Genomic DNA, 12,438 nt, shown 5'->3' on the forward strand with positions numbered 1-12,438 from the left:
CAGAGCCGCGCTCCGGAAGGCCCCCAAACCCCCCCTTCCTCCAGGCGTGGTGGCGGCTACACACTGCACTTACTTTTCCAGGCTGCCTTTAGGCGCGGGCGACAGCCTCCCCTCAGCCTCGCGCAACGGCCGCGCAACGGTCACCCCGCCCCGCCTGACGTCACCCGCCGGCGCGCCAATGAGGCGGAGCCACGCCTGAGCAGCGGCCGGAAGGGGCGGGGCGGCCGCGCTGTGGTGGCGGCAGCGGCGGCAGCGGCAGGAGGGTGTGCGGCTCGTCGTGGTCTGGCCGCGGAGCGGGACAGCGCAGCGCAGCGCGCCCCGCCGCCGCCGCCATGTCCCCCGCCATCGCGGCCAAGGAGGGCGGGCGGCAGCGGCGGGCCGGCAGCAGCAGCCACCACCACTGCCTGGACGTGAGGAGCGAGGCGCCGCCCGCGCCGCGGCTCTGTGGCGACGGGCGGCCGCGCGGCGAGGCCGAGGCGCCGCTGCTGCTGCTGCCGCCGCTGCCGCCGGAGGCGGGCGGGCCGCGCGGCTGCCGCGCCGAGCTGGGCAGCGTGCTGCTGCTGCTGGTGCTGTACGTGCTGCAGGGCATCCCGCTGGGGCTGGCGGGCAGCGTGCCGCTCATCCTGCAGAGCAAGAGCGCCAGCTACACCGACCAGGCCTTCTTCAGCTTCGTCTTCTGGCCCTTCAGCCTCAAGCTGCTCTGGGCGCCCTTGGTGGACGCCGTCTACGTGCGGCGCTTCGGGCGCCGCAAGTCCTGGCTGGTGCCCACGCAGTACGTCCTGGGGCTCTTCATGCTCTACCTGTCCACGCGCGTGGACCTGCTGCTGGGCGACGGGGAGGGCCGCGGCCCCGACGTCGTGGCCCTCACCGTGGCCTTCTTCCTCTTCGAGTTCCTGGCGGCCACGCAGGACATCGCGGTGGACGGCTGGGCCCTGACCATGCTGTCGCGGGAGAACGTGGGCTACGCCTCCACCTGCAACTCCGTGGGGCAGACGGCCGGCTACTTCCTGGGCAACGTCCTCTTCCTCGCCCTCGAGTCGGCCTCCTTCTGCAACAAGTACTTGCGCTTCCAGCCCCAGCCCCGAGGGATCGTCACCCTCGCAGGTACTGCCGCGCCGGCCCCCCCTGCCCGGGGGAGGCAGCCGGAGCCCCCCGACGGCCCCGCTCGCCCCTGGGCCCCAGGGAGAGGGCGGTTTGCCCCATCGTCGTCTTTGCTGACTCCTCGGAGAGGCTTGAGCTTTTCCCTTTCCTACCCTGATAGCCACGGAATGGGTTATTGCTTTAAGAAAGCATAACAGCTTTGTCTCCTTTTAAGGAGACCTCTTGCGAGCATCTTCTGGGAGAAAGGGGAAATCAGTGAAACTGAGTCTTTAAGAGAGTGGTGTTCCCAGAAACGGAAGTGTCAAGAGTTCAGAGTTAGCCGTGCTGCCAGTTTCCGAAGGAGGGCCCTGTTTCAGTAAACTAAGGGGCTGGGGAGAGTCTCTTTCATTTATGAGCTAAATGAAGTCTGACGATCTGACCCGAACCAGCAGTTAGTTCAGGGCCAGCTTTTGTTTTGTTGTTTTGTTTTGTTTTCTTTCCTTTTCTAGAAAGGTTGTTTGTGGTTATTGCCTGGAAGATGCTTAAAATGTTAAAGGCTGGGTGTAGCCAGATAAACTTATGGGAGGACTGAAAAACTAGCACCGTTTCTGGTTGAAATTTCAAAGTGGCCATGGTTGGTAATGAAGAGAATTCTCATGTTTTTAGCTTACTTTTTATATTTCATTTGCTCTCTCTGTATTGCATAAGAGAAAGGGCATACCAAAACTGAGTTGAATTGAGATGTAAAATCTAGCCTGCTCTTGCCTGCCCTGTACCTGTTTTGTTGATAAATGAGGACTTGAGTTTCCGACACTGTTGTATTCATTTCATCTATGCAACTACTACAGTTGCAAACTAGCCTGTCTCTTCCTGTTAATAATCCTGTGTCTCATCTGTATGTCAGCGAGCATGGAGCAGTCCTCAAATGTAACCCCACTGGCTTATTGCTTCTTTTCTTTGGTTTTCCCTTGAAGTGTGGTTCATCAGCGCTGGCTTGTCTCTCCTGTCTTGCTGCAGTGGCAGGCTGACCTCTTTCACTGCTGCAATTTGCAACTCGCTAGTGTATTTAAGAGAGATTGGTTTTGCTTCACTTACCTCCACTGTTCAGGTTGCCCCTTTTTATTTTTTTTAATCAGTACTGTTAGTATAAATGCATCTGTTATTATCAAAGACCTTTAAAAAAAAAAAAAATCTTAAAAAAAAAAAAAAAAAAMRAAAAMAATGCAACCTGTTTAACTTGTCCTGGGATACTAATCTGGGTGGAATAAGAAAAGCAAACAACTCTGACACTACTCTTGCAGGATGTGTTTTTCTGAGTAGCCAAGCTGGCTTTGGAAACTCTGCTGCCCTCTCCACTTGGTCGTATGCCACAATTCACTGTGCCCACCTTTGTCCTGAATCAGCTGTAGAGCAGTGTTGTAAACCATCTCGCTGAAATGGCGATGTCTTGTCCTAGCCCTGGTTGTCATCAGAGCTCATGGTGAGCTGACTCAGGCAGTTAAAGCAGCAGGAAGCTAACGGTGGGAAAAGGTGAGCGATTTTCTGCTAGCGTAGCTTCCCTGAACCCTTTCGCCATGGGCTGAGCGCCAGCGCTAGAGAAAGAGTAAGACAAAACCTCGTGATCCCTAGTCAGCTTAAAGTTGTTGAGAAGTACCAACGTTAGCTTTTCCCATTAACCTTGGGTAATAATATGAACAAATGTAGAACCATTATTTAAAAAAATCCTGTGTTATGTTATTTCAAGCTAAAGTTCTAGTGGGAAAAAAGAAGAGAAATACATACTCACACAAACTATAAGCCCAATGAAATGTATACGAGGTTTTTCTCACTTTGCTGTGCAAATGAGTTGGGTTTTTTTTAATTATTTATTTTTAAGTTGCTGGCTGGGTTGGTTGGTTCCTATCCAGTTTGTCATGCAGTTGCACGAATGCCAGTTCTGGCACGAAGGAAGTTGGGGCTGGAGGGTGAAGTGTGAGCGCAGGCAGAAGATGCCGGCCCCTTTCAAGGCAGCCCCGACTTACCTAGGCTAGTGGCTGTGGAGTCTGCCCCTCTTCCTGGGAGGAGATGTGTGGCTGTAGTATTACTAAAGCTGAAGTGCCAAAATAACCCGCACATACCTCTTCCCTGGTTATTTTGCAGCCCAGTCGTAGTCCTGGTCTAGTCCGAAGGCTTGCTTTGCTCCAGCACGCTGGTTTGTGCGGCTGCTAATAGCACAGCGGCAGAGATGATATGGGGCTAGGGGAGCAGGCAGCAATGGTGGCACCAGGAACTGTTCCTGCTAGAAACTCCTTGTGTAAGCTATAACTTGAAACTCCTTTTGCTAGTAGGTTGTTAGGGGACCCTTGTTCTGTGTTTGAATGGAAGCGTGTGTTACTTTTATATAAGCTGTCTTTAGAAAATCAAGATTTTTTTTTTAATTGGACTCTCTATTTATGGTCTTTCTTAGCAAATCCAGCCATTACTATATTGCAGACTGACAGGGCTGAGCTGATTAGAAATATTCATGTGATGATGGTCAAAGCTATTTCTGTTGCAATCGTAGCGCTGTTGGTTTATCAGTGCAATGGTGATGCTTAGCGCTATTATTACAGTGCTGCTCCTGCCTATGTCGTGTGACTGTGATTAGCATGACTCTGAGAACGATGCCTTACTCCTGAAAGATAGGTTCAAGGTATCTAGTTCTTTCCTAAAAAGAGGAGAGAGCAATCTGATAGCATTGGTTATGTGGTCTTCTTGCTTTTAAAATACTTTGGAAAAGTGATTTGGAAGCAGCAGAAAGTAGTCTGAAATGCTGTTCTTTCTTTCACACTGGGAATGCTAAAGTAGTCTTTCCATGTTTTCTTCCATGTTGTGCTTGTCCTGTTTCTGTGAATAAGAAGCTAATAATTGACTAAACCATTATCTTTGCCCTTCCTCCAGCTTTTGCTGCTTACTTTCAATTGTGTTGAGGCTTCTGGAGTTGCTCCTGATCAAGAAGATAAAAAGCTACTTCTGCCTTACCCCCTTCCTGTTACTGAGTTCTTTCTTGCCCCTTTCTTAGAGGTAGGGGTTAGGATTATCTTCAATTAATTCAGTCGCTAATTCAGAAAGTACTTGCCATGAAATACTGGTGTATGTCTTGCTACTGCTGACTTCAAACCCAATATTTAGCAAATATTATGTCTACTTAAAATACAGCACTTAAAAGTTAGCAAATACAAACACTTGAGACAGACATACTTGAGTGACTCTTCACTTGACAGCTCTGTCAAACTTCATCAGAATGTCTTTACACTCATGAATATAAGTCTTTGTTGCCTTTGGATAGTAGATAAGTAGTATTTTGTTAGTGTAGAATTGAGGCACAGAACAGTTATGTGACTACTTAATAAATTAGTTGGAGAGCTGTGAAAGCCTTCTTTCGCTGAAGTTCTTCCCCCGTCTCATTGTGGTGGTGTACAAAACATTGGGGAATGGGGCAAGTCTGCTGTTTTTCTTCTGCGTAAAATCTTGGACAAACGCATGGGGCTGGGAAAAGCTGTGTCAGTTGCTGTATGTAGCTGTGTGTGCGTTTTGGTTCTTGTTATGTTTTCAGGAAGGTCAATGAGTAATTTTTTAATACTTTAATTTTGATTGCTAGGCTGTGGGCTTATGTTGTTGCAGAATAAGTGCATTTCAGATATTCAGTAAACTGTTAATAAAATGCTGATAGTGGTTGTTAATTTCTTTTTCTTTTCCTTCAGATTTCCTTTTCTTCTGGGGAGCTGTTTTTTTAATTACCACTACACTGGTTGCCCTTTTGAAAAAGGAAAACAAAGAATTAATGCCAACAAAAGAAGAGACAAAAGGTATCACTGATACGTACAGGCTGCTCTTCTCAATAATCAAGATGCCAGCAGTTCTCACTTTCTGTCTCTTGATTCTCACAGCAAAAGTAAGTAAATACATTTATGAATTGTTAGCTGGTGGTGGCAGGAGAGTCTGAAAGGGAGTCCTTGTGGTGTGACTTCTTTGCCTTTGTCAGTGGCTGTCTTCAGACTTGCAAATTTTCACATGAAATTTGGGAACATAATTGCTTGTATCATTGTGCTAAGTAGGGCTGTACAATAGAAAATACTTGTTTGAGCTGTTTTGTTTTGTGTTAAACATATTAAAGAGAAGTTGATTGCAGTCTAATACTAAAATAATGTATATTAAACATGCATCTCTGCATCCAGGCTGTTTGTGTAGCCTGTAATTAAAAAGATACAAACTCTTTCTTTTCACCTAAATCCTATTCCCAGTCTGCAACTCTGTACAAACTAGGTTTCCATGGTTTCAAGTTGGCAGTCATGGATACCAATGGGTATTGAAGGCATGGATATGAATATCATTGCTATGTTTAATGTTCTTGGTATAGTTTTGGCACTGGTAAAAATACTGTGCAAGTGCTGAACATGCTTCAGGACTGATTTGAAAATCTGTTTCAATCATATTTCTCCATGTTTTTAATATCAAGTAAACTGAATTGCTAGCCAAACCATCACTGCTTTCCCCAGTTTATTTTGTTTAACTTATATTGCAGGTTGGATTTTCAGCAGCAGATGCTGTAACAGGACTCAAATTGGTGGAAGAGGGAGTACCTAAAGAGCACTTAGCTCTGCTAGCGGTTCCAATGGTTCCTTTACAGATAATATTGCCTCTGATTATCAGCAAATACACAGCAGGCCCCCAGCCACTGAACACGTTTTACAAAGCTATGCCTTTTAGGTAAAAACAACAAAAACAAGTGTTTTACAGAAATAAAGTATTTTGTTTGTTCAGATTAAGTATAGGATTTCTTTTGTAGACTCCTTAACTTCCAGGTAGAAGAAAGAGCATGTCAGAATTCTCATGATAAGTTTTATCTCTATCTTATGCCTTGAGGATAAATCATGCGGGAATGCATGTAAAAGCAGAATGTGCGGTGTTGTCAGACAGGTATATGACAGCATTAGAGCTGTGCTCTTCTGCTCTTACTCAGTGTTGTTAGTTCCTTATTCCTGAACTGTTTTAACTAGAATTGGGACTCTATCTGTAAAGTTTAATGTGTTTCCTAATGTGAGAATGGCAGAACATGTTGACAAGTCATTTGCCAAGTCTTACTGGATGTGTGCTTTATTCAGGTATTTGAGAATAGAAGAAGCTGAATTAGGGCAATGCAGACAAGGAGACATTTCATTTCTGGTGCTGTTTTATATAGGAATTTGCCTATGGAATTCCGTAGGAATGTAAAACCAACTATTCCAGAAAACTACCTAAAACACTGATTTACAGAAAAAATAGTGTTATCTATAAAACTTAGGTATTACTTTACTCTGTTCTTCTGCAATTACCTATATTTTTCTAACAAAGTTCAGTAGATTTTGTTCAAGATGTATTTTGTTGGGTATTTTGTGTGCTGTTTTTTTACCAAAAGAGGACTTCTGAAAGTTCAATGCTAAGGGGCAGGGGAAGAGGCTAGTATAGGAGAGCCGGCAGTGAATTATGTTGATACGGAAGACAGAATTGTTTTGGTATAAAGTGTTTGATTTCAGTGCTTGTCAAATATCTAATTGTTTTAACCATTTAGATATAATCTATTTCTGTCTTGAACTATTTTAATGTGTTGTCTATGTACAAATGTTCAATAGCTGCTTTATATCAAAGTACAGAAACACATGGGCAAAATTATTTGATTTACAAATCGTTATCTTTCTTATTCCTGCAGGTTACTGCTTGGCCTGGAATTTGCTTTTTTGGTGTGGTGGACTCCTAAAGTAAAACATGAAGGAGGATTTCCTGTATACTACTATGCTGTAGTATTGTTGAGTTATGCTTTACATCAGGTAATGTATACTGCATGTGGGAAGGGCAGGGGGACAGGAGGGTATTTCATATCCTCCGACTGGCAGACAAATGCTGTTAAATGCTTTTGTTAGTTACAGTAGAAGTCTTTTAAGACTGATCTGCTGTATGTGTATGACTTTCCTCATTTAGATTCTCTTGCCAATATTTCTCCCCCTTCAATGTACTCCACTGGGACATCTTCTGTGAAGTTACTGTTAGTTGACCAGATCTGCTTTTGTTCCCTGGATTGTTCCCCAAAACCATAAGTGAAAAAGTATGATTGAAATGGAGTCAGAAATCCTAGCATTTTGACTTTAAGCTTCATCAGTATGATGATATAGCATGAGCTATGATGATCATGATTGAATTGTGCAGTTCCGTAAAGTTATGTGATCCTGGTCCTAGAAAAGTTACTTTGTGTGGTGTGTGGGGTTTTTGTGGTGTGTGGGTGGGGGTTTTTTGTTTGTTTTGTTTGGAGTTTTTCTTTTCTTTTCTTAGAACATCATAGTGGAGCTGCTCCAAAGGCCTGGAGAACAAAAGCCCAATCCAAACCAGGCTTTGGATCAGAATAAAAATTTATGAAGTGCCTTGAGTTGTGCTTTTTTTTTTTAATGCAAAAGTTACATTTACATAGGCTACTTCACCTTGCCTTATTGCAGTTTAATTTGATAACTTAAGTCATTTCTTAGTACCTGAGGCTGGATCCATTTCAGTATGAGCTGAAACAAACAGCAAGGCTTCTTGGTATTATGTAGAGAGACTATAAAAGTAGTTTCTTTATTGTGCAATTTTAAACTGTTGAGACTATTTCAGTTAACTTTGCTAACTTCAGGTAATCTCTTAGAACAGTTTTTATGTTAGGGCTTTTAGTTTTAGTTGTTCGTAACTGGGGGGAATCTTACTCTCTTGTGGCTTTCTTACCCCTTCCGTAGATTACGCTGTACAGCATGTACGTTGCAATAATGGCTTTCAATGCCAAAGTTAGCGATCCGCTGATTGGAGGAACCTACATGACGCTCCTAAATACTGTGTCGAATCTGGGAGGGAACTGGCCTTCCACTGTTGCGCTCTGGCTCGTGGATCCACTCACGGTGAAAGAGTGTGTAGGGGCCCAGGAGCAGACCTGTGGAACTACGGTTGCTGCAGAAGTAAGTCTGGAGGCCGTTACGGTCTCAGTTCGATTACTTCTAAATATAATGCCTTCTCCTAGTATTTTCACCTTTGAAAACCCTCATAGTGCATAGTTTGTGCTTAAAAATCCCGCTAATTTTTCTGTCTAATAAAATTAAGTCTGTTTTTCTGCATACTTCTAATAGCTAACATTTACCGAAGATCTGTAGTTGCAGAGTAGTTGTGTGGCGTGTGCTTTTTCCCCCCTCCCCCCCTTTTTTCCTTCCTCTTAGCCAAGATGAAAAGATGGTGGTAGGAGCACTGCCCTGGTGCCACACTCTGCAGTATGTGGAGGCTGTAGTTATACTTCTGAGTAAACCTTGCTCCTTTTGGAGTTGTGGAATTAGGCTCCTGGCAGGCTCTCTGTCCCCAAAGTCCCTGAAGTTTGGTGGTGGTGGCTTTGTGTTTTCTCTTTTGGTGGTTTGGGTTTTTTGTTTGCTTTTACTCCTTCTGTCCCTTTCTGAAGGCTTCCTATCCTGATACCGTGCGCTCTTCACTGTGACGTTACTCTGCTTTCTTTGTCTTTGGTCTTCACTGTCGGTATGAAATTGAGCGGGGTGACTGGCTGCGCTCCCAGTTCTGGGGAGCCCCGCGGAAGAGAACAGAGAACGTACTGTGCTGCTGTACACAGCTCAAACAACAGGCGACACGGCTACCTGGAAAGCAAGGTTTCAAATTCACCTCTTTGCGAGAAATTTTAACGTGACTGTCTTGACAGGTGGAAACGCTTATTCCTTGCTCATGATTGAGACTTCTCTCTTGAGTGCCTTTATGTGTTTACAGGACTCTTTGGGATGCGGAGGTCCTCTAAATACACAGTGTTCTAAGAGTCAAATGTGACTTGTTTGAACTGGCATTGCAGTTTACTACTTGCAGAAGGGAAACAGCTTCCATCTAATGTGCTTTTTCTGCATGTTTCTTGTTGGCTTGCCACTTAGCAGGTTCCCAGTGCCTTGGCTTCTGTTCAGCTTCAGCCCTTCCTCCTTCAGCTCACTCCAATCTCTTTCTGCATCCTCCCAGCTTGCAGTATTATGCACACACATACCCCTCCTTATGCTTGATCTGATCTTGACATGTCTGAATAATGAAAATGCTGGCAGAACCTCAGTTCCAAGGTTTGCTTTTATCTTGGGAGTATACCAGTATTGATTGAAAGCTAAACAATAGCAGAAACAATTGCGTGATATACTCATGTCCTTTACATGCTCGAGTTCTGCAATAAAAATAAAAGATGCCTCGGGCGTGTTTTTGTCTATGACACATACTGTGGGCAGCTAGGCCTTCTATTGTAGCATCCATTTGTGGGTTCGGTGTGATGAGATGCAGGGGTGTAATTTCCACAGAAACAGTTGGATGGCTAGAAAACAAATCTTTCGTCATGGGCTCAACAGTGATTGCTGCACCTCTCCCACACAGGACAGTTGGGACAGTTTCTCTTTATTAGGGTTAGTCCCTCGGGCCAATATGCTCCTGTTCCCAAATGCCGTACAGCGTTTTGTTATTTTCCATATTAATGGTAAGCTTGAAAGCCTCTCTTACCAACTCCATAAGAAACAAGGAAGACTAACCAAATATATTTAGTCATAACGTTTAAAGCTCAAGTTAAAAATAATGAATATTCTTTTGCCTACTTCTAGAAAGTACATGTTTCTGTATCTCCCAGAAAATACTCAATGTATTGGCTCTTCAGCAGATACTCTGCTTCTGTGTTTCAGCTCTGCACAAAAGCTGGCGGTTCCTGTGTCACTACCTTGGACGGTTACTACGTGGAGTCTGTCATCTGTGTCATTCTGGGATTCGGCTGGTGGTTCCTACTTGGGCCAAAATTTAAAAAGCTGCAGGACGAAGGACAGTCTTCATGGAAGTGCAAGAGGACCAACTGATGCAACTTAAATACTGGATGGACTAGCAAGGTCATTTTAGTTTTATTACAAAGACATATCCCATAATCAATAAACAAGAATATAGGTATTTTTAAATGCCAAATTGCTGAAAAATGGGTCGCCAAGACAGTGGTATGTGTACCACTTGCCTTCCCAGTATGGAAACATATGTTCAGAAGGTAATTATGAAAAGAATGGCACCCATGTACTACATGATGCCTGTGCTCTAGCTTCGGAGTCATGGTTGCTGATACAACCAACATCAGAATTTCCATATAGTAACTATGGAGGAGTTAATTGTGCCATGTGTATCTAAACAGCAGCATTGTCAGCTAAGTTCCAGCTCTTAATTTTCAAAGAGAAGTGATCTGGCACAGTGAGTTGACCGGGGGAAGGACGTCAGAGGCATTTTGACTTGCAGGTTAAGCATGTTATAATACAAGATTCATCGTGGGAAGATAAAATATCTGTGGCTTTTTTCTTCTCACTTTATGGACTGCAAACACACTTCAAAGGATGAAATAATGTTTCAAGATTATTTTAAATGTATTTTCTGGCTTTTATAAGCTTTAAAGATTTATAAGAAAATATTTTTATAAACAAAATTACACTTAATTTATTTCCTCTGTTTCAAAGCATTTTGATTTACATCCAGGATAATCTTTGAAGGAAAAAACTGATGTAGGGTAGGACTTAAATTAAGAGTAACGCACAATACTCTAAGCCTTGAGTCCCGAAGAGGCAAGCTGGATAGCATAGCAGCTAGCATACAAAACACCAGCTTCCACAAGAGTGGGCATGCAGTTGTCCTGGAGGCGCTTGTTATTTTGAGGGCATGAAGTGACATCATTCGTTCCTGTACGTCATTAACATTTGAACATTCACATTTAAGATGAATGGGAAAAAAATGCATATATTTCCAGCTAGGGGTAAGAGAAGATGATCAGTGCCTTTGGAAGTGATTTGGTGATGACAAACTTGCCAGGCTCCCGGTGAGCTGGTGTACAACTTACTGCTACGTGAAGCAAACAAGCTACATCCTATGGCAGAGCTGCTACAGAAACTCATTCCTGATGCTGTATAGGGGAAACTTCCCTGTTGCGTTTATCGAAAACGACTTCCCTCCTGAGTGCCTTAGTGATGTACAGCATACTGTACGCCTAGAGGAAGGGCACTTGTATATTCTGTTGGGTGGTATGGTACATGATTATTAAAAAAAGAAACTTAAAAATACCTCAGAAAAGTAGAAATAATGTTCATTTCTTTCCTCTATTTCTTTCCTTGACAATATTGAAAGCATTGCATCCTGAGCTTATGTTCCAAACCGTGAGGGGAGTTTTGTGGGTCTTTCCTTAGTGTATGTTTTAGAAAAAAGTAAAGTGGTAATAGCTCGTGACTGACTGGAGGAGACACATGGGTGTATGCAAAGTGTCTGCATGACTTAAGGTGTCCAGAAAAGAGCAGTATGACAGAGTACTTGTTTGAGTACCAAAGACTTCCTCTTCCCCTCTCCGTTGCACCCCTGAAAGCAAAACTGAGCTGCAGATTTTCCCAGCTGTGATCTGTGGTAGCAGGGTAGCAACAATTGCTTTGGTTTTTGTTTTGTTTTAAACAGAATTAAAGCTGGCTAAAAGCACAGTTTTCACATTAAGCATTTTTGCTCCCCAAACTACAAGTCATCTTCCAGTTAAGTTATTTCTGTCCTCTGGATAAGCACAGAAAGACTATATCAAACTTGTAGTCAAACATAGATATATATTTTCAGTCATGGCCAGATCATCACCCCTGGATTAAGTATATTACACTTAAATTCTGACTTTATTGTAACCACCTGCCACTTATTTTAATAGTCTTGTCCACACTTGGAAATTTTGACTTTGCTGACTTCAAGGAAAAACTTAGACTACAGAATATGGGAAATTAAATTCATAGATGTTTTACAGTTGGCTTTTACTTTCTAGTTTTGTTTTACTGTTTCTGAATGTGCCAATGTGACTTCTTATTAATGAAAAGAAAAGATGCATTTGGAATTACTTGATAGATGAATTTGGCAATATCAAAATTAAATCCAAAATCATAAATTGTGTAACTGTTTGTTTCCTCTTTCAAAGTGGAGAAAGTTAGCTTTTAATCTATCAGTATTGCTATTTTGTAACAACTATTTTTGTAACGCTACAACTATACCAGCAGCTTGCTAAAACGAACCACTCAACTTCGTCTTTTTTTTTTCCACTTATTTTTAAGTGAAATGATTTCCCTTTTTGAAGGATTAGGATTATTGTAGACTCAAATACTTTTTGACATCAAAAAAAACTTAATCTCTAGTTTGACAGTCTGCTATTGAAGTAGTAACTGGAGAAAATGAATCATACTAAGTACTGCTATAGACTGTTTAATTGCTGTGGGGACTTTGTGGCCGCATCTTCCATCAGTTTAACTTCCTGACCTGGCCCATTGACCTGCTGTGTGTTGCTGCTGG

General features: G+C 43.2%; 1 protein-coding gene across 2 annotated transcripts; it reads left to right on the forward strand.

The window, feature by feature from the left end:
• Positions 1-259: 259 nt before the first annotated feature.
• On the forward strand, positions 260-12,074 carry SLC33A1 (solute carrier family 33 member 1). 2 transcript variants are annotated; one of them, XM_026057793.1, is made up of 6 exons: positions 261-1,104; positions 4,803-4,993; positions 5,624-5,808; positions 6,788-6,905; positions 7,839-8,054; positions 9,792-12,074. In XM_026057793.1, the coding sequence occupies exons 1-6, from the start codon at positions 333-335 to the stop codon at positions 9,957-9,959; spliced, it is 1,650 nt and encodes a 549-aa protein (XP_025913578.1). In that variant the 5' UTR covers positions 261-332; the 3' UTR covers positions 9,960-12,074. The 2 variants fall into 2 exon arrangements, with proteins under 2 accessions (XP_025913579.1, XP_025913578.1); XM_026057794.1 differs by lacking the exons at positions 7,839-8,054; positions 9,792-12,074 and adding an exon at positions 7,057-7,832 and having other exon boundaries at positions 260-1,104.
• The last annotated feature ends 364 nt before the right edge of the window (positions 12,075-12,438 follow it).

This window comes from Apteryx rowi, unplaced genomic scaffold (assembly GCF_003343035.1).
Source record: "Apteryx rowi isolate R43461 unplaced genomic scaffold, aptRow1 scaffold_140, whole genome shotgun sequence".
In the NCBI taxonomy this organism is placed as follows: domain Eukaryota; kingdom Metazoa; phylum Chordata; class Aves; order Apterygiformes; family Apterygidae; genus Apteryx; species Apteryx rowi.

What these genes read in the sequence shown, in the direction of transcription:
- SLC33A1 (XM_026057793.1), top strand. Translation starts at nt 333, where the DNA reads ATGTCCCCCGCCATCGCGGCCAAGGAGGGCGGGCGGCAGCGGCGGGCC. An exon ending in AGGGATCGTCACCCTCGCAG is followed by an intron (nt 1,105 to 4,802) that starts GTACTGCCGCGC and finishes CTTTTCCTTCAG; the next exon opens with ATTTCCTTTTCTTCTGGGGA. An exon ending in TACAAAGCTATGCCTTTTAG is followed by an intron (nt 5,809 to 6,787) that starts GTAAAAACAACA and finishes TTATTCCTGCAG; the next exon opens with GTTACTGCTTGGCCTGGAAT.